The following is a 27,201-nucleotide window of genomic DNA, read 5'->3' as shown; positions in this document are numbered from 1 at the left end:
GGCTCCCTGCTCTACTAAAATGAAGATTCATTATAATGCAGATTGAGTCTACTCACCTGTGCTAATATATCATTCATAGCTTCACTTGAGTCATCATCATTTCGTCCTAAAATTCTTAATAACCGCAAAATTCGTACCTAATGTGCAAAATACGAGAAGTGTCAATAAATAATGTCTGACACAAAGGAACTTACTTGATATGAAACTCAAATTACTTAAATGAAGTCTTAGATTCCATTAGAAATGGCCAAAATTCAAACAGAAGAATTTTAAACATGATCTTTAGAGAAGTAATGTATGCTTCTATGCCCTAATGAAGTAATGAGACAAGGCACACTTCATCACTTTACAGCTAAAGGATACCACCACCTGCAGGGATCTACTACATTGGCAAGTCAAGTCTCTATGCAATACATAATTTTGACTATTACAACTATAATTTTATCCTGTTAATTTAGCACAGAACTGTGTCACTATTCACTTATTAATGTAATTAGTTTAATCAATTAATTACCAAATTTCTACCGACAAAAACTTAAGAGCAAAGAAACAATCTATTCCAAAAGTATTAATTTCTCCAAAATTCTCTTTCAACCTCACCTGCAAAAAGGGGTCACTGATACCAGAAACATCATGTTCTGGTGAATATCCCGACATGATGAGGTTCTTTAGAATACGAACTAATTGGGGCACAAGCTGCAGAGAAGAAAGATGCATCAAAAAACAGTGCACATCAAAGAATTTCTCATGAACAGGCAGGGGATTTGGCTTAAGAACAGGGTGCAAGGGTCTGAATCCAAAAAAATTCTACTGATACAATATGCTGGTATAATACTGCTGACACTTGATGAATATAACTTAGGAGTATTTAGGCCAAGAACTCAAGAAGGAATGTGTATTTTTATGTGAATTAAAAACAAATGACTTATTTACTCCAGAGTTATATATACAAAGATACTACAAATAACAGTACATCAGAAAGCCTATGGGAAAAAAGTCAAACAGATGCCTACGGGGCATACTACATTTTTACTTCTATAGAACTTGACATACCTAGGTAACACATGCATGTTCAGTTTTTATCCATTCAAACATTTGGATATAAAATGTGATCACCAAAAATACTGGTGATCTTATTAAAATTATAGTTTTAAAATGTACTATCTTAAACAGAGGAAAAAAAATTCTCTGCTCTTAGGATAGGCTAGTTATATAGTCTTTTCCAACAAACAACAGGAATACAAACGACTTCAGCACTGACCAAGGGGAAAAGACACATGAAAAAATTTATTTTCACCTCAAGAAGATACCAAGGCCATGAATAATTTCCTTTCCCTATTCTCAACTCCCAAGATACAATTTTTGGTAAAATTTTACTTTAGCATTTAATTATACAGACTGATTGGTTGCCTGCTTTCTTGTCTTATTATATTAATATACATTCCTTATGGTCAGAATTCCTTTCTTGTCCTTCCTTTACTTTGTCCATTAGAGTCGTAACACATAGTAGAGGCAAGTCTATGGCCAAGCTGAACTTTAAAATGCTTTAAATATTATCATTCATTTCATTCTGTTGATTGAGCACTTAATATTAAACCCAATTCCAAAACATTTGCCACAACAGGAATTTTTCCAGGCTCCAACTAAAAACTCAATTTAGCTACATAAACAACTCTAAGCACATAAAATTAAGAAAACAAGTGTCCAAAGTGAAGTGAATCACATCTCTTTTAGAGGCAATCAGAACAGCCCCAATTTTGTTGCAGCTCAATTACTTTTCTCAATTACTGTTCTGGCTCTGCTCCCTCCTTATTCCCTAACTCCAAAAGGAGATCAAGACCAAAACAAAAGCCAAGCTATGCCCAATGTATGCACTCCCAACATGTAAATCCCACTTCTAAATGTAAGAGAACATAATCTACATGAATTTAAAGAAGTGTGGCCATAACACTTCAGAATTAAGTGACCCTTAAGTCATTTAAACAAAATTCTAACTTGGACAACTCCAAGATTAAAACAAACTAAACTATGGTGACCTGTAAATTCTAAACAGAATCCTCATTAAATGTGTCATCCATAGGCAGATTTATATTAAAGGTAAAAATAATATAAATTTATAAACTGCTTTAAAATGTGATTAAGCTGGAATCATCCAGTTACCAAGCTCTGCACAAAAAGCAGCTCGCCTTGCATACTTTCCAATGGCCTACTTTTTTGTACTACACATATCCCTAATTATTTGTTTAATCTGATTTCTTGGAGAAATCTTATTTCCTTGGGCTACTAAATTCAGAAATTGTTTTGCTCACTGACAAAAAACCAGCACACCACCTAAAACTGCCTTGGGGCAAAAAGCACAAATGTCTAAGTGTTCAACATACAGATTCTTGGAACCCAGCTTTATTTTTCAGATGAAAATGTAAGTTGTTAAAACTGATGACAAAAATAAGATGACAAAGGGAAGGGCTGCAGCCATGAAAATCAGTCGATGCCCACCCACTCTACCTCAAAATGCTTTTCATATTCCAAAACTTCCAGAAAAGATTAAGTGCAGGTAAGGGGGAAATAAAGGCTCTAGGTCTGAACTGAGAGCTCAGAAACACATACAGAGCTTTTTAAAGTATGAGGTTACCCACACATGGCTTTAAAATATCTACTTCAAAAAGAAGCAGTGTTTTGTGCCAAGTCTCCAAACTGATCTGGAATTGCCATCATCAAAGCCACTGGGAAACCGTTCAAAGTTTCTCAAGTGAAGATGAAGAAATGGCAAAGAAGGAGGTTTAGAATTCAGGAAAGGCTGCAACTGAAATCCAAGGCTGATTTTGGAGTTGGGAGTTTAAACGACAAGACAAAAACTGGACTAGGGAGTTAGCCAAAACTGCAAGAACAAGTAACTCATAGTATTAAGCACAGCTGCAGTGTTAGTGTATTTTTAAAAGCCACATTTGTGGATGGATGCACAAAAGCTACTAAGGACCTAATGCCAGCATGCACCATCTAAAAGAGGGTTAATTCTTACCTTTTCATTCTAACATACAGCAGGATTCCAAACAGACAACAGGAACAAAACATACAAAGCAAGCATTAGGGACAGATACGGGCCTCATACTATTTACAATTATTTAATCAAGACATGAACATCTAAGGAAAAAAAAAAGGCCCAAAAAAAAAAAAAAAAAAAAAAAAAAGAACTGCTATTAGAGCCTCATGATAACTAAAATACAAAGTAGGCCCCATTTATTGAGTGATCAACACCTTATAAAAGGAATTAAACGCATGTAACTACCCAAAGTATAGCTTTCAAGTCCTTACTACTGTCTTCTAAAAGAAAGTGGAGAAAACAAAAATTTCCACTTTAGAATGCTGTAAGAAAGGAAGGGAGGAACTTAAGAAAGCTAGACTTCCACCACCAGTCAACAGCCTAAAATGAATAGAAGGTGACCCTGTGTTACATAAAAGTAATGTCAAATTCCACTCTGTAGTTTTCACCTTAAAAAAAAAAAGTTACCTGTCTTTAACACACACACACACACACACACACACACACACACACACACAGGGCGCCACTTACACACACACACAATTCCTGTTTGTAATCTGACCTCAGGTTACATTTCCTGACTTCAATGTGAAAACAGCAGATAAAGCACATGAGAGACTGGTATGTCTGCCAACAATGAGAGAAGACTTCTATTATGAAAGAGAAAACACTGTACTACTGCCAGTTCTTATATGCCTAAATCTGGCTCCCAGCCCTACCACGCAGCAGGGCTGGTCAAGTCCTTTATTCAGTTCAATAGCTTCCTTTCAAAAGAAAATTCATAACTGAGAAAACCATGTGTTTTTCACGAAAATCATTTTTCAATCAAGAAAGGCTTAGGCATATAGAATGGTGCCTACCTTTCTGAAATGTGCAAGCATGTCTGGGCTTCGTTCACACATTTCTGTGAGGAGGACTACAGATGTGTGAAGGACACCTGAAATAAAAGAGCAAACAAAAACTAAAAATGAGGCTCTATATTCAGCTTCATAGAACAGGGCTTTGAGTTCTGAAGGTCAATTCCAAAAGGATAGTTGCTACTTTTATTTTTTACTCTCCCAAAGAAGCTAAGCATTGAGGTGAATACAAAGGAAGTGTTTAATAGATGCCTGATTTAATACTGGCCAAGTCAGTCAAATCAGAATATTTTAAACAATTATGTTACCAAGATAATTGCTAAAAAATGACAACCAACACATGTGTCTCTCCATCTGGGAATATCCATAAGGACATGCTCACAGTCAATAAGCTAGGTATCATCTGCTCCATACTTTATAAGCTGTTAGCTGAGTTCTGATAATTCTAGAAGCAGAAATCTTATTAAGACTGTAAATTTCCAAATAAAATATATCACAACTCCAGGTAATTATGGATGACAAAGTGAACATGCTTGTTCCACAGACAATAAAAAGGATCTCACAACAGTTCCCACTAATAATAAATAAGTACCCTAACCATTAATTTGTTCAACAAGTATATTCTGAGCCTTCTGGGCACAGGACTGAATTAATCCTTTGGATTAATTAATTAATCCAAATTAAATATACCTTACCATTTTTTCTCTTAGCATTTAGTAGGACACATGAATTTTCTTTACTCAGAACTTGTTTCACTGACTTCAAAATAAGAATAAAATGTCTGGGAAAGAATACCCATGTTCCATTTAATTTCTCTCTCGTTTAATATGAAGGTATCTAAGTACTTATTATAAATTCCTATTACAAGTAACCTAAAGTATTTTCATAAATCTTACATTCCTATCACAAGACAATAAAAAAGTAACTTTTTCTCCTATTATAGCCAGGAAATCAAGGTGTTTTACATATGAAAATCAAGGCTAGGATATTTTGTACATTATGCTAAATATTAATAACTAAACATAGTACTTTTAATATAGTAAAAGTAGACCAAAAATGAAAAACAAGTTAACTATGAAGGCACCAATCTCTAATTATAAAAGCAGGTTATGAGAGTAGAAAGAGATCTGATCAATCAGCCCTTCCTGGAAAAGTATCTATGCACAGAAGAAAGACAACTCCACTGCACTGAAACAGAAGGCCACCACTGCCTGAAGCCTTTTCTCATTCCTCTTTTCCCTCAGTACTTTACAAGTACATCCAAATCACATTACCATGGTTCTTTTCATTCAATAAATTTTTTGTTGCTGGTAAAAACATCTCCATAAGTTCAGGAACCTTCCTGATGACATGAACAGCACATAGTGCTGCCTATAAAAAAAATAAAAAGGACAAAAGATTTATTTCAATTAAGTCAGGGCAACCAATCTTACAAAAAAAAAAAAAAAAACAAACAAACAAACCACCAACAAAAAACCATATCAACTAGTTCACCTACTAAAACAAGAAAGAAGAAAGAAGTCAGATATCAGATGTATTATATATTAACTGATTAGGGCTTTCCAATTTATACTATTTCATTAATGAGAACTTCTAGCTCACCTGTTCCTTAGTTCATACATTACTAAGTGGACAAAAACTTCCTAGAACATGGTTAACATGAACTTATCAGACAAATATAACTTATGTGGGATTTTACAAAGTTTTGCAGAGACTTCCATCTGTGATAACCATTCTTCTGAGTAAGATACCAAAAGGTTTTAAAAAAAAACACAATGCAACTGAAAGATATACCACTGCTGTTACTATTAATAATATCTATACCTTCCCCAATTCACTCTCTGCTGATATCAAGAAAACCATTTGAACAATAATTAGCTAGTCTCTACTGAAGAAAAGATGGTCTTGGCTTGTTCACTGGAAAGAAATATACAAAGACTGACTTTGATTCTGCCCACCAAAAGTAACCATAACTACTATTTGTTGGAGTTAAATACCATACAAGTTTAGATATATTAACTAGAAAAGATTTCAGCTAATTCTTCCCAAGTTATATTTGGGAGAAAAAGATTTTTACCAGTCCAGAGGAATGTTTTATTTAATGAAATAATGTATTTTCTGAACAAGAGCAGCCACACATTCTTTAAGAGAAAGCACTGGCTTTGGTTTGCAGTCATCATTAACAGTGTATGATCCTGGAAAACAGCGTGGTCCTTGCAACATCTTGCCTCACACCATTAAAATGGACGCAATATTAAGTGTTCACTTCTTGGGAGTTCTAAATTTTACATCCTTTGTTTATGAAGGTTATAGAGTTCAAGCACAATTTTAAAAAACATAAAATGTTTATATCAACATATAAAAGCAAGTTAAGAGAATGAGATCATTGTCTTCCAATACTATTCCATTTAGACACACCAATTCAGAAAGTGTGTTCTAGAGCATGATTCTCTATAATTCTCTAGGTCCCAATGGAACTGCACTTCCAGAGATTCAAAGGCACTAATGCAAAGACACAGGCACTAATTATTAGAATAAAAGTAAATTCTTAAAGTTCTGTTCATTATTCACTTTGTTTAATACTGTTTAGAATCCAGTAAATTAGGAAGTAATTAGGTTTCTAGGATACCCAGTAACATGTTTGTTTATAAATCATTTCCTTGAAAAAAGAGGAATTAAGAGAATTAAGTAAAGTCTTCACACTTATCAACTAGAGGTAATTAGCAATTAAAAACACCACCTCCAAAATTAGTATAAAAATAGATTTTGATTTATAAACACTTGATTCATATATAATCATTTAAAATACATTGACTGCAGAGAAACAGATTATCATCAGAGCTCTCAAAAATAATTTGCCTTCTCATCTCTGTAATATTCCCTAATCCAAACGCAAACATTTGGCTTCATTAAAGTTACCTTTTTTCTTAAGTAAGAATTGGAGGTTTTCAGGAGTTTCTCTACCTCTCCTGCAAGATCTCTGCACATTTCTGAAGAACCCATGCAGCCGAGGGTACAAAGTGCTAGCCCCTGTACATACTGCGTGCTATGATTAAGATCACTGCAAAAGAAAGAGGTAGAAATGAATATGCTTTGCCCGGTGCTCCCCATAAAGAAGGTTCACGTTCACAATCTAATGAGGTGCCTCTGAATGACTCATAATTACTACAATAAGGAAAGTAATTAATAGAATTATTTATTGCAAAAAATGTTTCCTTTAACTTTATTAGACTACCAATAGAGTAAACTGATTGACGGTGTCTCCTACATACTTATAATTCCATGTCTCCAAATACCAAAGTAATAGAACTCTGACGGGTTATCTGTCAAAGACAAACTACTTTAGAAAACTTAGCAAACCACTAAAAATGAAAACTGACAAAAACAGAAACATGAAGCACACCTGTATCTTTAAAAGATTTTTTTTTTTTCCTCCATTTTTTTTTTTTAAGTAGGGTCCACATCCAGCTCGGGCCTCAATGTGGGGCTCAAACTGACAACCCTGAGATCAAGACCTGAGGTGAGGTCGAGTCAGATGCTTAATCAAATGAGTCACAGGCACCCCTAAAAGATTTTTAATATCCTCTACCACTAACTACCAAAAAAAACTAGGATATTTACATAAACCAAAACCTTTTTTAAAAAACCAGAAAAGAGTCCCCACTACTAAAGCATTTAAGATGACTTAAACAGAAATACGTTGAAACCTTTAACCTTATGGTATAGTATTAACCTTGATGTCAGGTTAACTTTTGTTTTTATTTTATGTATTCAAAAGAAAAAATAGTAACTAAAAAAATTAGCTAAATTAAGCCACCTTTAACAAACTAAGCTAGATATTTACAGTGAGGCCAGTATCTAGTGATACAGATAGACAAAATCCTGTTTCTAGCAGACATTGATTACTGTACAAAACTATTTACAAACCAGCCAGGAAGTGTACCTTCAGAAAAGCTGAAATATTAAAACTTGAATCAGTAACTCATCTGTATATTATAATCAATGCTTACTATTCAGAAACTGAATTATTGTATGAGTTATGCTACTTCAACCAGCTCTATGACCATTTTACTATCCTTTAGTAAGGTGGTTCTCAAGGATTTCAGTGGTTAACAGATCTCTGGAAGCCCCCAAGCCTGTCTCAGGGGGTCTGTGAGCACCCAACTATTTTCACAATACTAACTCATTATTTGCCAACTGTACTGACATATACACTAAGGATGCAAAAGCAGTGGTGGAGAAAACTACTGGCACATTACAAGTCAGAGTAGTGGCACCAATGACTAGTAGTCATTGTATTCAATGCCACACAGAGGGAGGAAGGGAGTTTGTTTCACTTAAGCCCGCTTGGGACAAAGCAGTAAAAAAAGACTCGTTTTATTAAATCACGACGTGAGTACACACTGCTATCATGTGATGAAATAGGAAGTATGCAAAAAGAACTACATACTGAAGTGGTAATCTCAGAGAAAAGCACCTGGGCACTTGTAAACTAAACTATGAACTTTTCAAATGTACATGATTTTTTTTATTTGAAAAATAACTGACAACTATAGTTATTAAGATTTGGGTATTTGACAGACATTTTCTGGAAAAAGAGCCAACTAACCCTATCACTTCAAGAGCAACAACTGACAGTGTTGGTTGCCAATGATAAAATCTAAGCTTGAAGTGAGATTCAGAATTTTGGAAAATCTGTACTGCCACAATGAACTTCACAGTCTACCAATACTTTAACTGAGAGAGCAATTTTTTCGAATGACTGAGGCATGGTGTTACAAACGCATACATGAATACAAGATTCAAAGTGCAAGAAAGACCAATGGGTTTAATATAACAAAGTACCAAACTTCACTGTTTCAAATTCCACACGGTAACTAATCCTTAAGAAATTACCCTTTAGGGAGTTTTGGTATAGTATCAAACAAGAATATCCAGTTATTAGAAAGGTTATTTGACGGCTTCCTTTTTCTAACTATATTATCTGTGAAAGGCTGGATCTTCTTCATATACTTCAATCAAAACAGAACACAAGATATTGTATGCAGAAGCAAATACGACGTCTAGCTGTCTTCCATTAGGCCAGAAATTAAAAAGATTTACAGAAATGTGAAACAATGCTATTTTTCTTATTTGTTTTTGTCTTGCAAACTAGTTTATTTTTCATTAAAAAACGTTATCTTTGTTAACATTTAAGGAGTTAATTACTGGTAATTTTATTGATTTTTTTTTTTTTTTTTAATTTACACACAAGTTAGTTAGCATATAGTACGATAATGATTTCAGGAATAGAATCCAGTGATTCATCCCCTACATAGAACACCCAGTGTTCAGGGGCGCCTGGGTGGCGCAGTCGGTTAAGCGTCCGACTTCAGCCAGGTCACGATCTCGCGGTCCGTGAGCTCGAGCCCCGCGTCAGGCTCTGGGCTGATGGCTCGGAGCCTGGAGCCTGTTTCCGATTCTGTGTCTCCCTCTCTCTCTGCCCCTCCCCCGTTCATGCTCTGTCTCTCTCTGTCCCAAAAATAAATAAAAATAAAAAAAAACGTTGAAAAAAAAAAATTAAAAAAAAAAAAAAAAAAAAGAACACCCAGTGTTCATTCCAACAAGTGTCCTCCTTTTTAATGCCCCTTGCCTGTTTAGCCCTTCCCCCCACCCACAACCCTTCCAGCAACCCTGTTTGTTCTCTGTATTTAAGAATCTCTTATGTTGTCTCCCTGCCTGTTTTTATATTATTTTTGCTTCCCTTATGTTCATCTGTTTTGTAGCTTAAATTTCAGATACGAGTGAAGTCATATGATATTTGTCTTTCTCTGACAATTCTGCTTTGCATAAAACACTCTAGTTCCATCCGTGTTATTGCAAATAGCAAGATTTTGTTCTTTTTAACCTCCGAGTAATATTCCACCGTGTGTATATATACCGCATCTTCTTTATCCATTCATCTGTTGATGGAAATTTGGGCTCTTTCCATACTTTGGCTATTGTCAATAGCGCTACTATAAACATTGGGGTGCAGGTGCTCCTTCGATACAGCATACCTGATTACTTTGGATAAATACCTAGTAGTGCAATTGCTGGGTTGTAGGGTAGTTCTATTTTTAATTTTTTGAGGAACCTCCATACTGTTTTCCAGAATGGTTACACCAGTTAGCATTCCCACCAGCAGTACAAAACGGTTCCTCTTCCTCCACATCCTCGCCAACATCTGTTGTTCCCTGAGTTGTTAACATTATCCATTCTGACAGGTGTGAGGTGGTATCTCATGGTGGTTTTGATTGGTATTTCCCTAATGATGACTGATGTTAAGCATTTTTTTCATGTGTCTGTTAGCCATCTGGATATCTTTGGAAAAGTGTCTATTCATTCACTTTGTCCATTTCTTCACTGGATTATTTGTTTTTTGGGTGTTGAGTTTGGTAAGTTCTTTATAGATTTTGGACACTAAACCTTTATCTGATAAGTCACTTGCAAATATCTTCTCCCATTCCCTTGGTTGCCTTTTAATTTTTCTGATTGTTTCCTTCACTGTGCAGAAGCTTTTTATCTTGATGAGGTCTCGATAGTTTATTTTTGCTTTTGTTTCCCTTGTGTCCGGAGACATGCTAAGTAAGAAGCTGCTGCGGCCGAGGTCAAAGAGGTTTTTGCCTGCTTCCTCCTCTAGGATTTTGATGGCTTCCTATTTTACGTTTAGGTGCTTCATCCATTTTGAGTTCAGTTTTGTGTATGGTGTAAGAAAGTGGTTCAAGTTCATTCTTCTGCATGTCGCTGTCCAGTTTTCCCAGCACCATTTGAAGAGACTGTCTTTATTTTATTGGATATTCTTTCCCGCTTTGTCAAAGATTAGTTGGGCATATGTTTGTGAGTCTATTTCTGGGTTCTCTTTTCTGTTCCATTGATCTATGTGTCTGTTTTTGTGCCAGTATCAAACTGTCTTGATGATTACAGCTTTGTAATACAGCTTAAAGTCCAGAATTGTGATGCCTCCAGCTTTGGTTTTCTTTTTCAGGATTGCTTTGGCTATTCAGGGTCTTTTCTGGTTCTGTACAAATTTTAGGATGGTTTGTTCTAGCTCTGTGAAGAATACTGGTGTTATTTTGAGAGGGATTGCATTGAATGTATAGATTGTGTTGGGTAGTATCGACATCTTAACAATATCTGTTCTTCTAATCCATAAGCATGGAATATTTTTCCTTTTTGTGTATCTTCTTCAATTTCTTTCATAAGCTTTCTATAGTTTTCAGTGCAGAAATTTTTCACCTAGGTTATTCCTAGGTATTTCTTACGTTAGGTTTATTCCTAGGTATTTTATGGGTTTTGGTGCAATTGTAAATGGGATCAATTCCTTGATTGCTCTTTCTTCTGCTTCATTATTAGTATACAGAAATGCAACCGATTTCTGTGCATTGATTTTATATCCTGCGACTTTGCTGAATTCATGGATCAGTTCTAGTAGTTTTTTGGTGGAATCTTTTGGGTTTTCCATATAGAGTAGCACATCGTCTGCAAACAGAGTTTGACTTCCTCCTTACCGATTTGGATGCCTTTTATTTCTTTGTGTTGTCTGACTGCTGAGGCTAGGACTTCCAACACTATGGTGAATAACAGTGGTGAGAGTGGACATCCCTGTTGTGTTCCTGACCTTAGGGGAAAAGCTCTCATTCTTTCCCCATTGAGGATGGTATCAGCAGTGGGTCTTTTTCATATATGGCTTTTATGATCTTGAGGTATGATCCTTCTATCCCTACTTTCTGGAGGGTTTTTATCAAGAAAGGATGCTGTATTTTGTCAAATGCTTTCTCTGCATCTATTGAGAGGATCATGTGGTTCTTATACTTTTATTAACATGATGTATCATACTGATTGATTTGTAGATATTGAACCAGCCCTACATCCCAGGTATAAATCCCACCTGATCATGGTGAGTAATTCTTTTAATGTGTTGTTGGATCTGGTTGGCTAGTATCTTGTTGAGAATTTTTACATCTATGTTCATCAAGGAAATTGGGTCTGTAGTTCTCCTTTTTAGTGGGGTCTTTGTCTTGTCTGGTTTTGGAATCAAAGTAATGCTGGCCTCATAGAATGAGTTTGGAACAGCTTGAAAAGAATAGGTGTTAACTCTTTCAATGTTTGGTAGAATTCCCCTGGAAAGCCATCCCGCCCTGGAGTCTTGTTTTTTGGGACATTTTTGATTACTAATTCAATTTCTTTACTGGTTGTGGGTCTGTCCAAATTTTCTATTTCTTCATGTTTCAGTTTTGGTAGTTTATATATTTCTAGAAATTTGTCCATTTCTTCTAGATTGCCCAATTTATTGACATGTAATTGCTCATAATATTCTCTTATTACTGTTTGTATTTCTGCAGTGTTAGTTATGATTTGTCCTCTTTCATTCTTGATTTTATTTATTTGGGTCCTTTCCTTTTTCCTTTTTGTTCATTCTGGCTAGGAGTTTATCAATTTTGTTAATTCTTTCCTGATTTCATTGATCTGTTCTACTATTTGTTTTTTAATTTTGGTATCATTGATTTCTTCTCTAATCTTTATTATTTCCTATCTTCTGCTATTTTGGGGCTTCAATTGCTGTTCTTTTTCAACTCTTTAAGGTGTAATGTTAGCTTGTGTATCTGAGACCTTTTTCCTTCTTTAGAAAGGCCTGGATTGCTATATACTTTGCTCTTATGACCTCCTTTGCTGTATCCCAGAGGTTTGGGGATGTCATGTTATTATTTTCATTGGCTTTCTTGTACTTTTTAATTTCCTCTTTAATTTCTTGGCTAATCCATTCATTCTTAGGAGGATGTTCTTTAATCTTCAAGTATTTGTGGTCTTTCCAAATCTTTTCTTGTGGTTTATTTCAAGTTTTATAGCGTTGTGATCTGAAAACAGGCACGGTATGATCTCGATCTTTTTCTACTTGCTAAGAGCAAGTATCCCAGTATGTGATCTATTCTGGAGAATGTTCCATGTGCACTCAAGAAGAATGTGTATTCCACTGCCTTAGGATGAAATGTTCCGAATATATATGTTAAATGCATCCAGTCCAGGTGCCATTCAAAGCCACTGTTTACTTGTTGATTTTCTGCTTAGATGATCTGCCCATTGCTATAAGTGGGGTGTTGAAGTCCCCTACTATTAGTAATATTATCAATTAGTTTCTTTATGTTTGTGATTAACTGATTTATGTATCTGGCTGCTCCCACGCTGGGGTCATAAATATTTACAATTGTTAGACCTTGGTGGATAGTCCCCTTAATTATGATATAATGTCCTTCTTCATCTCGTTACAGTCTTTATTTTAAAATCTAGTTTGTCTCATATAAGTATGGCTACTCCAGCTTTCTTTTGGCAACCATTAACATGACAGATGGTTCTCCATCCCCCTACTTTCAATCTGAAGGTGTCTTCAGGTCTAAAATGGGTCTCTGTAAACAATACTATTACTAGTAATTTTAAATGAACTAACAAATGGTTTTAATCTTCCCTGAACAAAGAAAGGAAAAGAAAGTAAAGTATAAATTAGCCAGGTTTGCTACTCTTTAACAATTTGAGTATTTAAGATAAAAATTACTGGTAAAATAATGTTTAAGGATTAACTATGACTTTACCATTTAGTTTCCCAGTTCCCAAAAATATTTAGGCAACTTTTCATTTTTCAATGGTTAAGAATCTTTGCATACTGCAAACTTTTAAAATATCATATCCAATTTTTTAAATGTTTATTTATTTTTAGAGAGACAGAGAGCATGAGTTGGGGAGGAGCAGGGAGAGAGGGAGAGAGAGAATCCCAAGCAGGCTCTGCTCTAACAGTGCAAAGCATGATGTGGGCTCAATCTCATGAACCATGAAATCATGACCTGAACCAAAATCATGAGTCGGATGATGTTTAACCAACTGACCCACCCAGGTGCCCCTATCATACCCATTTTTTAAAGATTCCAAGATCTTTAATGTCTTAGAGCTTTTCTATGCCAATGAACAATGAAGGAAACATTCATTATTAAACATAAAAACTGCTGGTACATTATGATGCCCTATAATACAAACAAAAAACAAAATTTTTAAAAACCCAACATAAAACAAAAAAAACCATTAACAAATGTTTTAAAAAAACAAAAATAAATGATCCAAAGTCCTTTAACTTGAGCTTAGACTGAGTGCCAGCCAGATCAATTCCCAACAATTAATTCTCTCTCACATTCACTTGGAGCTTGTCTAGGTTTCATTAAAAGAAAGGTTTCTTCTTTACCTATGTGCCTCAATCTTCAACTTTTATCAAGCTATAAACCTATACTTGAGTTTGACATTAACTCTTTAATATGAACTTGCTGCTAAATAGAACTGCCAAATCATTAGCATGTGATTGAAGGCTTAAGTAATAAGGTCAACAGAGCATGCAAGAACAAAAATTAAAGAAACTCTCAGAGACCTCTCCAGAGAAAATGTATGCAAGATTTGTGTAGAATGTAACATCTATGACACCAAGGATCTCGGTCCATTTTTTTTTTCATTCTCCCTTCCCAGAGTTTATAGCAGCTCCTGGCATGCAAAAGGTATACAATACATATTTGTTGAATAAATGAATCAACTTGGTATTTTCATCAGCAATGTTTATTTCAAGGCCAAAAAACAAGATTCTTCCAAAATTAAGTTTACAGACTCAATGTATTTACATAATACACACTGTATTTACAACCAAATCATAATTCTCATTTTGGAATTTTCCATTATTCACTGGGAAATTTTAAAGTAGGACATTACTGACCACAAAAAAGTATAAGAGTTCAGTATCTATAAATTTGATCACCGATACCCCCCTGCTTCTACTTTCTATCAAATAAATACTGCAAATGAAAAAGCAATCTACAAAAGGAGAATAACTATGAACTGACACACCAAAATCAAACTAAAACAAACCAAAAAGTACCGTTAGCCAGTAAGGCCCTCAGAACTTTTATAAGGTTCTAACAGATATTTGCTGTAAGAAGGATGCTGGGAAAAACTGCTAATTCCCTGCTTGGGTACTCTAATTCCTCCAAACAGTAAGCATTCCTCAATTTGTAAGTTGAACAAACATAATTGGACTAGCCAAGCATCCATTAGAGAAAAAAAGACATTCACAAAAATTCACAGGACTAAATATAACCTCATGCAACTGAAATCTTGGATTAGACCACTGACATGCAAGACCTCTATTTTTACATTTAAATAGTTATTTACTCAGAACATACACTGGTAATTCTTTAATAAATGTAACATTTCATTACTCTTGGTATTCAAGGTCCTGGAAATATAAGAAAGCTGTGATTTACCAATGCTTTTTCTATTCTATGAAGGCCTAAATTCTTGTCTCATTGCTAAACTGTGTTCCTATGCCTAAAGATGTACAGCAACACCTTCATTTAATTGTCCCCTATGGAAGGTTTAAACCTTTGCTTAGCCTCTTTACATATAAACTACAAGAGCAATTCAAACACACTTTTTTCTTTTTAAAGTAGGCTTCATGCCCAGCATGGAGCCTAATGCAGAGCTTGAACTCATGACCCTGAGATCAAGACCTAAGCTGAGATCAAGAGACAGATGCTTAACTCACTGAGCCACCCAGGTGCCCCAAACATATTCTAGATGATAAATAAAATCAATAAACAGAAGCTCTTGGTATTATAAGAAAAACCTAAAAGCACAAAGAGGTCCTTAAAAGAAGGAAAGGTAAGACTTACTTCTTGATACAGTTGGTCATGAGAAGATGGACATCTTGTCTTTCATCTAACAGCAGCATTGCCCCTAAATAGCCAATGCGTTTGTCTGTGAATTTTTGAGAGGCGATAAGCTTCAGGCACTCCAACTGCAAATTAAAAAAAAAAGAAAAGAGAAAGAAATTAAGAAATTGCTACCACAATCAGGAAAGCAATGTTTTTAACCCAGAGTCAGTGGATAGCTAAAATAAATAGATACCAAACTGCCTTAATAAAAGGGAAATACTAACATCTTTGGAAATCTCGATAATAGCTACCAAGTTTTAGAATAGATCTCAGCAAGGTCCTATGATATTTGCTATCCAAATAATCTGTGAGATTTACCTTAGTTCCACAGATTTAAATAAATACTAACTAGTAAAATATTACAATAAAATATTAATAAACCCAATTCCTAATTTAATCCCCAAGTTGTACTAAATGAGCACTCAACTTATGTGTATATTTAAGGTCTGTTTCGCATTTTGAATATCAAAAAACGCAGTAAATGGAAATACATCAAATTGCCAAACACTACCTTAAATATCAGGAATAGGGGTGCCTGGGTGGCTCAGTGGGTTAAGCATCCGACTGTTGATCTTGGTTCAGGCCACTACCTCATGGTTCATGAAATGGAGCCCGGCATGGAGCTTTGCACTGACAGCATGGAGCCTGCTTGGGATTCTCCCTCTCTCCTTCCCTCCCTCTCTGCTGTCCCCAACAAACGTACATGTGTGCACTCTCAAAATAAATAAACTTTAAAAAAAATCAGGAATATGCAACAAGAAAGAACAACGAACTTTAATATAATGGGGAAAGTGCTATATTTAGGGCTTGAGCCATGTAGTAGGGAGAAGTGAGAGTTTAGTAGGATATGAGTAATAAAAATATAGAGGGGAAAAAAAATCCAGAGGAACTCTCTGGAGTGGAATTAACCTAATATGTCTTACGCGATTTCTTCTTTACATAACTATTAAAAATCCTCAGAGCTTAAGAGTCTTTGTAGTTAAACAGTTTGTCTCTCTACTTAGCTTTTCTTGAATGTCACAACTACTTCGATATAATTTATCGAACTATCAACTAACATGGAAAAGGCCAAACATTCCTTCTATAGCAATGGTTTCCAAAGGTGTACATAAGTTAGGCTCTCCAAAAGGAGTTTTGTGAACTATGTTCCCATTTAGAATCATTTCATCCCAAGGAAAGGGGCCCAAATGCAGACCTGCGTACAACAGTCTAAAATCATGTGACACTACTCCCCATCTGAATTTGCCTCTAAGTTCAAAAGCGAAATTGAGTAATGAAAAAAATTCACAGAACTGTTTCAAGCTATTTAAAAATTGCTCTCTCAATGTATCTGCATTAGAAACACCTAAAGTTGAGGCACCTGGGTGGCTCAGTCGGTTAGGCATCCAACTCTTGATTTTGACTCAAGTTAGGATCTCACAACTCATGAGACTGAGTTCCACGTTAGGCTCTGCACTGACAGCATGGAGCCTGCTTGGGATTCTCCCTCTCGCTTGCTCTCTCTCTCTCTCTCTCTCTCTATCTGCCCCTTCCGCTCTCTCTCAAGATAAACATTAAAAAAAAAAAAAAAGAATAAGCACCTAAAGTTAGCAGAATGGCTATACCACCATGAACAAATGAAAGAAGTCTCCAAGAAGAACCAGGATCCAAAAGGGAAACTGAAATGCCTTCTGAAACTGACAAAGATTATATAACAACCCTTCATTTCCTTCTATGCATTCAATTTAAATTTTAAAAAACAATTTATGAAATAGAAGACAAAAGTCATTTTCACAATGTCAGCAGAAAAATTACTGCTGAGGTGAATGAGAAAATTAGAAGCTAAGTATTATCAGAACACCTTACTTTTTCAAATAGAAGGCTTTTTTAACCTTCCCATTCAATAATCCTACAAATGAATATTTTAGCAGTGAAGAAAAGTTCTAATAATCAGGTATCACTAAAATTTTTATCATCCTTATTGAATCATGCTTCAAATAAATTATCTAAAAATTCTGTATTAAGATGAACTAATGAGGAAGATAGACTTTACTCTTATATATTAATACTACTTTGTATTTTTTTAGGGCCAAGTTTTAAAACAGTCACAGTAAAAGTCATCAGTGACTAGTGAGTACAGTTGTTGCTTTTTTTAACACTTGTTTATTTTTTAAAAAATTTTTTAATGTTTATTTTACTTTTGAGAGAGAGAGACAGAGACAGAGAGAGAGAGGGTAAGGGCCAGAGACAGAGAGAGACACAGAATCCGAAGAAGGCTCCAGGCTCCGAGCTGTCAGCACAGAACCCGATGCGGGGCTCGAACTCACAAACCTTATCATGACCTGAAAGTAGGACGCTTAATTGACTGAGCCACCCAGGCGCCCCAGCATTTGTTTAAAACTTATCTAAAAATTAAACAGTGAAAACAAAAACTACAATTTAAAGGGACAAACACATAATTAATTCTTTTTAATATTCCCCATTGGTACAGTAACTTTGCACCAAGAATAAGCATTTACTTTATGAAGATGGCAAATTTGAGAGGAAATATGAGATTACAGACTGGAAATGGCATTTTAAAAACATGCTCCAATGAAGGATTAACTCTGATCATATCTACACTTAGGCATCAGCGGCCAGCAATAGTGCTGAGAAAGTACCATGGTTCATCTTTAAGAATAGTATCTCAGTTTTCAGATGTTGAAAAAGAAAAAGGACGGAGGAGTGTACAATGGGGTTTGGGGTAAATATGAGGGAAGGGCATCCATTTTTGACCAGCAACCACTAAAACCACAATTCTCATGTGAGTTACAGAAGAAAAATAGTAAAATCAATTAAATGCTTCTGCCTCTTAGGTAACAACCTCAAATTCAGTACTACTAATCACTGAAAGCTACCTGAAAAATCTCACCTAAACACTGCTAACTCACAAATCTAGCATATGCTTTAAGACCACAGTAAAGAGTTTAACTTTTATATTCATACAACCACAGAGATAAAAAATAACTTTTGCTTTTTTACACCAAACTCTGTAAGCAAAGTCAAAAGACAAATGACAAAATTGGAAAAAATATTTGCAACCCATTTCACAGATATGAAATCCTATATAAAAGAATCCTAATTGATTTTTTAAAAGATAAATTGATTTTTAAAAAGACCAACTCAGTACAAAAATGGACAAAAAATATGGACAGTTCAAAGAAAACAAAAATAATTCAAACATGAAATGGAGTTCAATCTCATAAAACAAATGCAAACCCAACTAGGTAAATTTACTTTTTAAAAAAATCACTTAACTGTACACTTGAAAAAGACGAATTATATGAGATACAAAATATGCCTCAGTGAAGTTATTAGAAAAGACATGCAAACTGAAACCATAATGAGATGCTACTTTTTAACCTATTTTATTAACAAAGCTTCACAGTTATAACAGTGTGAGGGCATTAGTGATTGGACATAAACTGGCACAAGCTATAGTGAGAAAGTTCTAGCCTATCTAAATTACAAATACACATATCATTTGACTTGACATTCCACATTTAGGAACTTACACACTTACATTCACACATGTGCAAAATAATGGGTATTATTTAATTGTAGTATTACTTTAAACAGTAAGACTGGAGGGGCACCTGGCTGGCTCAGTTGGTAGAGCATGAGACTCTTCATCTCAGGGTTTTGAGTTCAAGCCCCACAATGGGTGTGGAGTCAACCTAAAATAAAAAATTTAAGGGGTGCCTGAGTGGCTAAGTCGGTTGAGCATCTGGCTCAGGTCATGATCTCAAAGTGTGGGTTTGAGACCCGCATCCGGATCTGTGCTGACAGCTCAGAGCCTGGAGCCTGCTTCTGATTCTGTGTCTCCCTCTCCCTCTCTCTCTTTTTGCCCTTCCCCCACTCGTGCTGTCTCTCCAAAAATAAACATTAGAAAAAAAATTTTAACTTAAAAAATTAAAAAAAAAACAGTAAGACTGGAAATAAATGTCTATTAATAAGGCATCAGCTTAATAAATTATGATTCATAAACATCACAGAATACAATTCTGGATACACTACCATCAGTATGTCCAAAGAGCTGGAAATACAGAGGAAGCTTTTTTATATTGATATGAGCTAATCTTCAAAACAGATTAATAAGCAGATAGTGCAACAACAGTGTGCTGCAATATATATTTTACAGTGGAGGGGACATTTCCATTGCCTGGAGATGTATAAAATATCTGAGGGATAGACAAGAGATGGTTGCCTATAAAAAGGAAACTAAGTGACTGGAAGAGGACAGAAAGTGGAGTTTTCATCTTATATTCTTTCTTTGTTTTTATTTTTTATTTATTTATTTTTTTAGAGGCGGGGGGGGGGGGTGACAGAGAGAGAGAGAAAGAGAGAGAGAATCTCAAGCAGGCTCCACACTCAGCACATAGCCCAACAAAGGGCTCGATCCCATGGCCCATGACCTGAGCCGAAATCAAGAGTTGGACACTAAACTGACTGAGCCACCCAGGCGCCCCCATTATCTATTCTTTTGTATCTTTTAAATTTTGCATCAATGAACTACCATTATCTATTCACAATATAATATTGGACTAGAGGAAAAAGTTTAAAACTGCAGGATGAAGGGAACTTTCAACTATGGTTAGAAAAATTAATGCTATAATTAAAAAGAAAAAACAACCTAGGGAAATTATTCCCTCTCCAAAATTGAATAATATGTAATTTGAAAAACTAACAACAAAGCACTTGAGTCTTGGAATTGTTTTATGAAAACGACTTTGAAAATTTAAGACCAAAATCTTATGAAAATACAACTCAATAAATGGGAAGAATCAGTTTTAAATAACTTAAATTTATGATGAAGGATTACTGTGCTATGCTATTATTCCTGTAATGCTGCAGGACCTTAAGAAGTATGTCCATTCCTTATCTCTAATCCCCATGATGGCTATGTTTTTTTCCGCTGGCAGTTATTTTGTATTTTTCACTAACTATCAGTGTCTTTCTTGTCAACAACACTCTTAACTACCACTGGCTTTTCAACAGCAACCTTCTCACTCTCCCCCCCACCTTCCACCCCAAAGGTCTCATTGTGGTAACTCTCAGCTATTCACTGATTTTCTTTATACAGGATTTACTTTCCAATTGTTTTTGAGATGCTATGGTTTTGCTTTAATTTCGTAAATTACTAGCTTACGAAACTAGTACCAATGTATCAAACATTCTCACAGATACCCAGTTAGAAAGGCACACAAAAGGAAACCAACATTTGGATATATATCATAAGTGTGATACACATATACTTATCCTATGAAACATATATATATGAATATTTATATACTTATATACTTACATAAATATTTGTGACAATTATGCACAAGCTACTATGAAAACAAATTAGGAAGGGCACTCATTCAGGTTAGAAACAGTAAAAAAACATCAGAGAAAGATTCCACTCTCTTTATGTAACACATAGTGGAACAGAAAGAAGCAATTTGATTTACAGTCATAATCCTGGGTTTAGTTTAAGAGAACTAAAGTTATTTCAACAACCTGGGCCTCAGTTTCCTCATCACTAAGATAATCAGGCCATATCATGAAAGACCACCCTAACACTGCCCTCCACACCCTGCTTTCAAGGCAAATACAGTAGTCACTAATTCTCTACAGCTGATCCTTAAAGTGGCCTAAGAATTTTTCTCAGCAGAAACATTCCAGGCAACCATTAGCAACAAGCCTAAAAAAGTGAAGTTACCAGCTCCCTCTGGAATAAATACAATGCCTTAAGAATAGTGGTTTCCAAACATGACTGATCAAAAGCACCTGGGAAAGTTTTGAAATAGGTAGGTCACCCCCAAAAACATCCTGATGGAATAGGTTTCAGGTAAAGCCTGACAATTTGATTTTTATAAACATTTTCCAGATAACTCAGTGTTTCAATTTTCTCCAAATTTCAAAGCACTTTCTTTAAAAAGGTTTCTGGCCTTGTTACATTTTTCTACAAGTACAAATACTGCCCTTTATCAACATTTAATCTGGTTGCCCTTTAAGAAAAAAGCTGCACCTATTTTGTTAGCCTTCAGAACAATTTCCCACAAGGTCAAATGCACATGTACATTTGCTTTTAAATTTAACATTTGAGCTTTATGATGTAAACAATCACCTTGATAAAAAGATACACATAAACATTAATGGATCTGCAACTGATTGGTTAGGTATTTTAAAAAGCTACCTTTATTTCAATATTCAGAAAAAACTTTCTAGTTTATACACAAACACACACATTTAAAAGTTGACCCTGTAACTGCTTTACCACTATGTAGTCTGGCAACATAAAAATCCGTATTTGAGACCAGTCTATTTCATTCTTCCAGCAGAGGGGGGGAAAATAAAACATTTAACAGTGCTATTGCATTCCATTTCTGTTCTTCAGAAAATTATGAAATATTTCACTCCAAAATACACAAAAATCATGTAACACTCCTAACCCACACCAACCAGCTTTATCAACTTTTAACATTTTACCCTTACTTTTACATTTTTTCATATAACAAATTCAATGGAAGCCCTCTATACACTCTGCCTCAATTCCATTTCCTTCTCTCCATCCCACAAGTAACCAAAACTCAAAACTGCTGTTCATCATTAAATTGCCATGCCGTATGTCCTTACTACACATGTTGGTTGTTTTTGAATGTTTTACGGTTTATATTAAGTATCATACCATATTCCTCTTTTCACTCAAGATCTTTGAGTATTACTCACATCCAAACAAGAAACTCTAATTCAGTTATACTAATTGCTAATACAGTATCCCACATGTGAATATACCACAACTTACCTATTTTTTGTGGACACAGATTGTTCCCAATATTTTCATATTAGAAACAATGCTGCAATGAACACTCTTATAAATGTCCCTTGTTAAATAGACAAGGATTCTTGATCAGATTCAGGTTTTTCAGTTTTTATTTTGTTTCCATTTAGCAAATACACTTCATAGGTGGTGGTATAAACTTTCATCAGGAAATATATAATTATTCCTGGTGGTTGTCTCTCATTTGTGATATTAGCATTGAAGATCATCAAGGATTGCAAAATGGTAATATTCTAATTATTTTATTCTTTATTTACTTATTAAACTTTTCCTCTAAGGAGCAACTTCTCTATATGTACCACTGGGTTAACAATAGTTCCTTCAGAAAGTTTAGCAAAGGCAGGATAAATGTCAGTTTTCAAAATGAGTACCTAGTATCCTCCAAAGATGACCAATGGAGTTTTTTTTTTATAATTTGTTTAATAATTATTAAGTCACTGATATAAACTCACTGATATAAACTTACTTGGTATATTCCAACTACTATTATTATCCTTATTAATGCTCAAATTTTCTCATTTGGGGGCACAACAAAAAGCCACTTTTGGTGGCTACTAAATCCTTTTAACACGACCTCTGTAATTTTTCTTGTTCTCTGGCACAGTAAGACAGTTCAGGCTTAATTTGTGTATCTCCTGCTCCAGATTTCGGATCAGCCATCTTTCTAATGGGTCCTGGCCCTTTTAGAGTAAAATGGGTATTTGGAGACCACAATCTGGGCTTATGGGTGCTCAACACAAAGATGCCTACTATCACCATTATACTACAGGTACAGTGTGGTAAAGAAATTAAAAATGTGGATAAGGATGGAAACTTAGGGAACTGACATTATTTACAGACAACAGCACTGACTATATGGAAACAATGAAGTCCACAGGGACTCTTAGAAGTGCAATAATGTTGCTAGGGAGAGAAATACGCAAAAATCAATGATATATTTCTGTATAACTAAAACCTAATTATTCAACTTTTAAGACTGCTATTTGCAATAGGAAGAAGAGCTCCAAGGAACCTATAAATTTCACCAAAAGTGTGTAAGACCTTATGGAGAACACTGTAAAACTTTAAAAAACATAAGGAAGTGGAGTACTATAAATACTCTATTGATGGAAGGGAAGACTATTGTAGACAGATAATTGGGTATAGCAGGCCAGGCTGGAAATGGGAAGAAATAGAGAATTTAAGCCCCACCTAGAGAAGGTCACCAGCCTATTAGAGCTCTGGGAAAATGTTCATCCAGTGTTGTAAAATCCTCTAATTTCTAAGAGGAACCAGAAATCCAGATTTCTATGATAAGTTCCTTGATTTTTACATTGGCAGCAAATTCAAAACAATTTAATGTACTCTGCAATACGAAACACATCTGTGGAAGAATTTGGCCCCCAAGCCGCCATTTTTTTACTCCCATACATTTACTCCCACCTCTTAACTCAACTTTATTTCTAGGTTGTGTTTAAGCCAAATACATGAAAGGTTACAAACCATACAGCAAATCTATCATGGCTTTTGTTGTAAAAATGTGGAAGATACACTGTTTTATATTATGAAGAGGCTCCTAGATAAAAGACTCACATAAGAAAATCTATTTTAGGGGCAATTAGCTGGCTCAGTTGGAAGAGCAGGAAACTCTTAATCTTGAGGTCGTGAGTTTGAACCCCACACGGGTGCAGAGATTATATACAAACATATATACATAAATAAATAAAAATCTATTTTAGAATTCAGTGACTTTCTTTTAAAAATTTTTAATATTTATTTATTTTTGAGAGGGGGGGAGGGCAGAGAGAGAGGGAGACCTAGAATCCAAAGCAGGTTCCAGGCTCTGAGCTGTCAGCACAGAGCCCAAACAAGGGGCTCAAACCCACAAACTGTGAGATCGTGACCTGGGCTGAAGTCAGACACTAGACTGAGCCACCCAGGTGCCCCAGAATCCAGTGACTTTTCAAAGAAATTTTTTTGCTGTCCTTGAGGGAATAGTAAAATCAGTAATACTTGAATTATTTATGTAGAAAACTTAAATGTTTAACATTTAGTAATTTATTAATCTTCATAATAATAATCCTATAAAAGAGTATGAAAATTGTCCCCATTTTACAGATGAGGAAACTGAGACAAGAAAGGTTAAAGATCTTGCTCAAAATCACCAACAGGAGGGGAGCCTGGATGGCTCAGTCAGTTAAGCATCAGACTCTTGATTTTGGCTCAGGTCATGGTTCATGGGACTCTCTCGTACCCTCTCTCTGCCCTTCCCCCCCTCAAAATAAACATTAAAAAAAAATCAGAGATAGTAAAGTAACAAAGCCATAATTCACATCCAGGCAGTCTGGTTCCTGTAGCTGTGCTTTTAAATTCTGGTTATAACAACCATGTAACTGGATTTTTTTTCTGGTCTTAGCTGCCTCACCATCACCAAGTACAGTGGCTTTGGGTTCTGCATTCTTCCTTTCCCCAATTCTTATTTTCTACCATCCTTTTGTTTTGTTTTTTAAACAGATGCTGGTCATGTATGTTACCTCAAATCTTCTGTACAGCAAGTCAGGACTAAAGTAATTAAATAGTTAAGAAACATATTTAAACTATATCCAAAGAATGAACAGGTTTTAGCGTTATACAAAGTTGAGTTCTAATCCTCTCCCTAATATTTACTAGCTGTGTGAATTTAAACAAGTCAATCTCTGAATTTCAGTTTTCTCATCTGCAATATGAGAATATTACCCACCTTGTGGGTATTATTGTAAAGTTTAAAACACTTTTCAAATGTGGCTAGTAGGAAATTTTAAATTACATATCTGGCTCATATTTTTATTTCTATTGAACAGCATCATGCTAGATACTGCAGTAAAAAGTAAAAAGAAACAGGTGAAATTAGTTTTAATAATATATTTTATTTAACCCAATATATCTAAAATACCATTTCAACATATAATCCACATAAAAATTATTAGATATTTTACAGCTTTCTTTTGTACTAAGGCTTCTAAATACAGTATATATTTTACACTTACAGCACATCTCAATATGTACACTATATATCCATCAAAAATATTTTAACTGTATTTAGACTTCATTAAATGTACAATTGATAAAGTAGATTCACATACTCAAGTTGTCTAAAACATTTAAGTTTTCCAGTAACTGCATCAATATCCCCCCAAATTTATTTTCCTTTAATATTCGCCTCAGTTGAACGAGCCACATTTCAAAAGACCAGTGGCTATACAGCTACTAGCTATCATAATGAACAGTACAAGTGCAAATAAAATAAACAAATAAAATGCAATAAATGGTAGCTGTTTTTACACATAGTTAAGTGAAAATAGTACTGTGATTCATACATGCAGGTGAGAGAACCGAGATATGAATCTTTTTATGGATATGTTATAAAAAAATTCTGATGGGCAAGATTGGATAGGGCCAGGATTTACTCCAAGAGGAAATAGATTAAGGGACTTAAAAGTGGGATTCCTATTCTCACTCAGAAAAACCTTTTTTTTTTGGGGGGGGGGTACAATTTTAGTACAGTTTCCTTGAGTATTAACACTTTCCACCTAAGAATTAAATGTCTTATCAAATAATTAAATTCCAGAATGCCCCCCAAAAAGCCATCTAGTAAAGCTGGAAAGCATATTTTATTTACATACAGTATAGAAATGACTCTTAGAAATATAGAGATTGCTCTTTCACAGATGAAATATCATCAGTCTTAAATCTATCCTATTATTTTAAATTCAACAACTGGTCTTAAAAGAACTCCTTTAACTCCATGATGTTAACAGTGGTTATCTCGAGTGGAGGGCTTAAGAGATTCCCCACACCTTGCCATCCTTGACTATCTTTTACAGCTCAACATATCAGATTTCTATAAATCTAACCAAATGGGTCTACTTAAAATCAACCAACAAAAACGTATGAGTATCTATTTGCTTTATACTATGACATGCGTTAAATGTATAACCACCTGGATCACTTTTTGATGTGGTAAAGACATACAACATGTTTATTCAGAGGAGATAGCTGTTGTTTTTGTCTACCTAGTACCTGGTCCGTTCCTCTGATACTGAATCTTCCTTTGGGAAATTAATGGTCTTCCACTCTCAATCATGTATTTCTAGTGAGGGTGATCTCACTCCCAGGCAAAAGATAAGCATAAAACTAACCCAAGTCAGTCTGATAAGATTCAATCCCATTACTGTTTTAACTCGGAGGTGGGGTGATCTCCTTTCACTGGAGTTACTGAGCTGAATAAAAGATAAATGTGGCCATTTTCCTGGATAAATTAAACATTAACAAAAGCTATCTGTGAATAATGGAAACATGGATGGTATTTTTCTCCTTCTACCTAATGTTGCACATTCTTTCAATTTTGCATTCGTTTCCTTAAGAACACTATTTAGTATGTAATACAATTCTTAAATTATCTAAGATAAAATTTAATGGCATTAATAAGAATTTAAAAACCCACTAAACCCTTCTCTGTGACTCCATCCCCATATGTATAAACATAGAAGAAAGCACGTCTTGCTTGAATACCAAATACCATGCTCAAAACCTAGATTGGCTATAGCTCATGTGTGTAGTAGAAAATCAGGAGGCACAGTCACTGTAGCAACCCAGTAACAAAGTAATTAGGACAAAATCCATAAATGCCATGATGTGGCAACATATTTTACTTAAAAACATCTATTTGGAGTGTTCCTC

The 27,201-nt window shown here is 35.0% G+C and overlaps 1 protein-coding gene across 2 annotated transcripts in view; it reads right to left on the bottom strand.

Annotated features, from left to right (window-relative positions):
• Positions 1-27,201, bottom strand: part of AP1G1 (adaptor related protein complex 1 subunit gamma 1) — a 77,248-nt gene that overhangs the window by 27,816 nt on the left and 22,231 nt on the right. Inside the window, exons 3-9 of one of the 2 annotated variants that reach the window (XM_042920543.1) lie at positions 15,615-15,739; positions 6,817-6,958; positions 5,172-5,268; positions 3,901-3,977; positions 3,020-3,028; positions 601-696; positions 57-137 (exon numbers count right to left, since the gene is read on the bottom strand). In XM_042920543.1, the coding sequence (XP_042776477.1) occupies positions 57-137; positions 601-696; positions 3,020-3,028; positions 3,901-3,977; positions 5,172-5,268; positions 6,817-6,958; positions 15,615-15,739 (627 nt within the window). The remainder of the gene's footprint in view (positions 1-56; positions 138-600; positions 697-3,019; positions 3,029-3,900; positions 3,978-5,171; positions 5,269-6,816; positions 6,959-15,614; positions 15,740-27,201) is intronic. The other variant, XM_042920544.1, reaches the window with a different exon arrangement.

The sequence above is a fragment of the Panthera leo genome, chromosome E2 (genome assembly GCF_018350215.1).
Source record: "Panthera leo isolate Ple1 chromosome E2, P.leo_Ple1_pat1.1, whole genome shotgun sequence".
Lineage (NCBI taxonomy): Eukaryota > Metazoa > Chordata > Mammalia > Carnivora > Felidae > Panthera > Panthera leo.
Note: the sequence above shows the minus strand (reverse complement) of the source record. Positions and strands in the feature narration are given on the sequence as shown.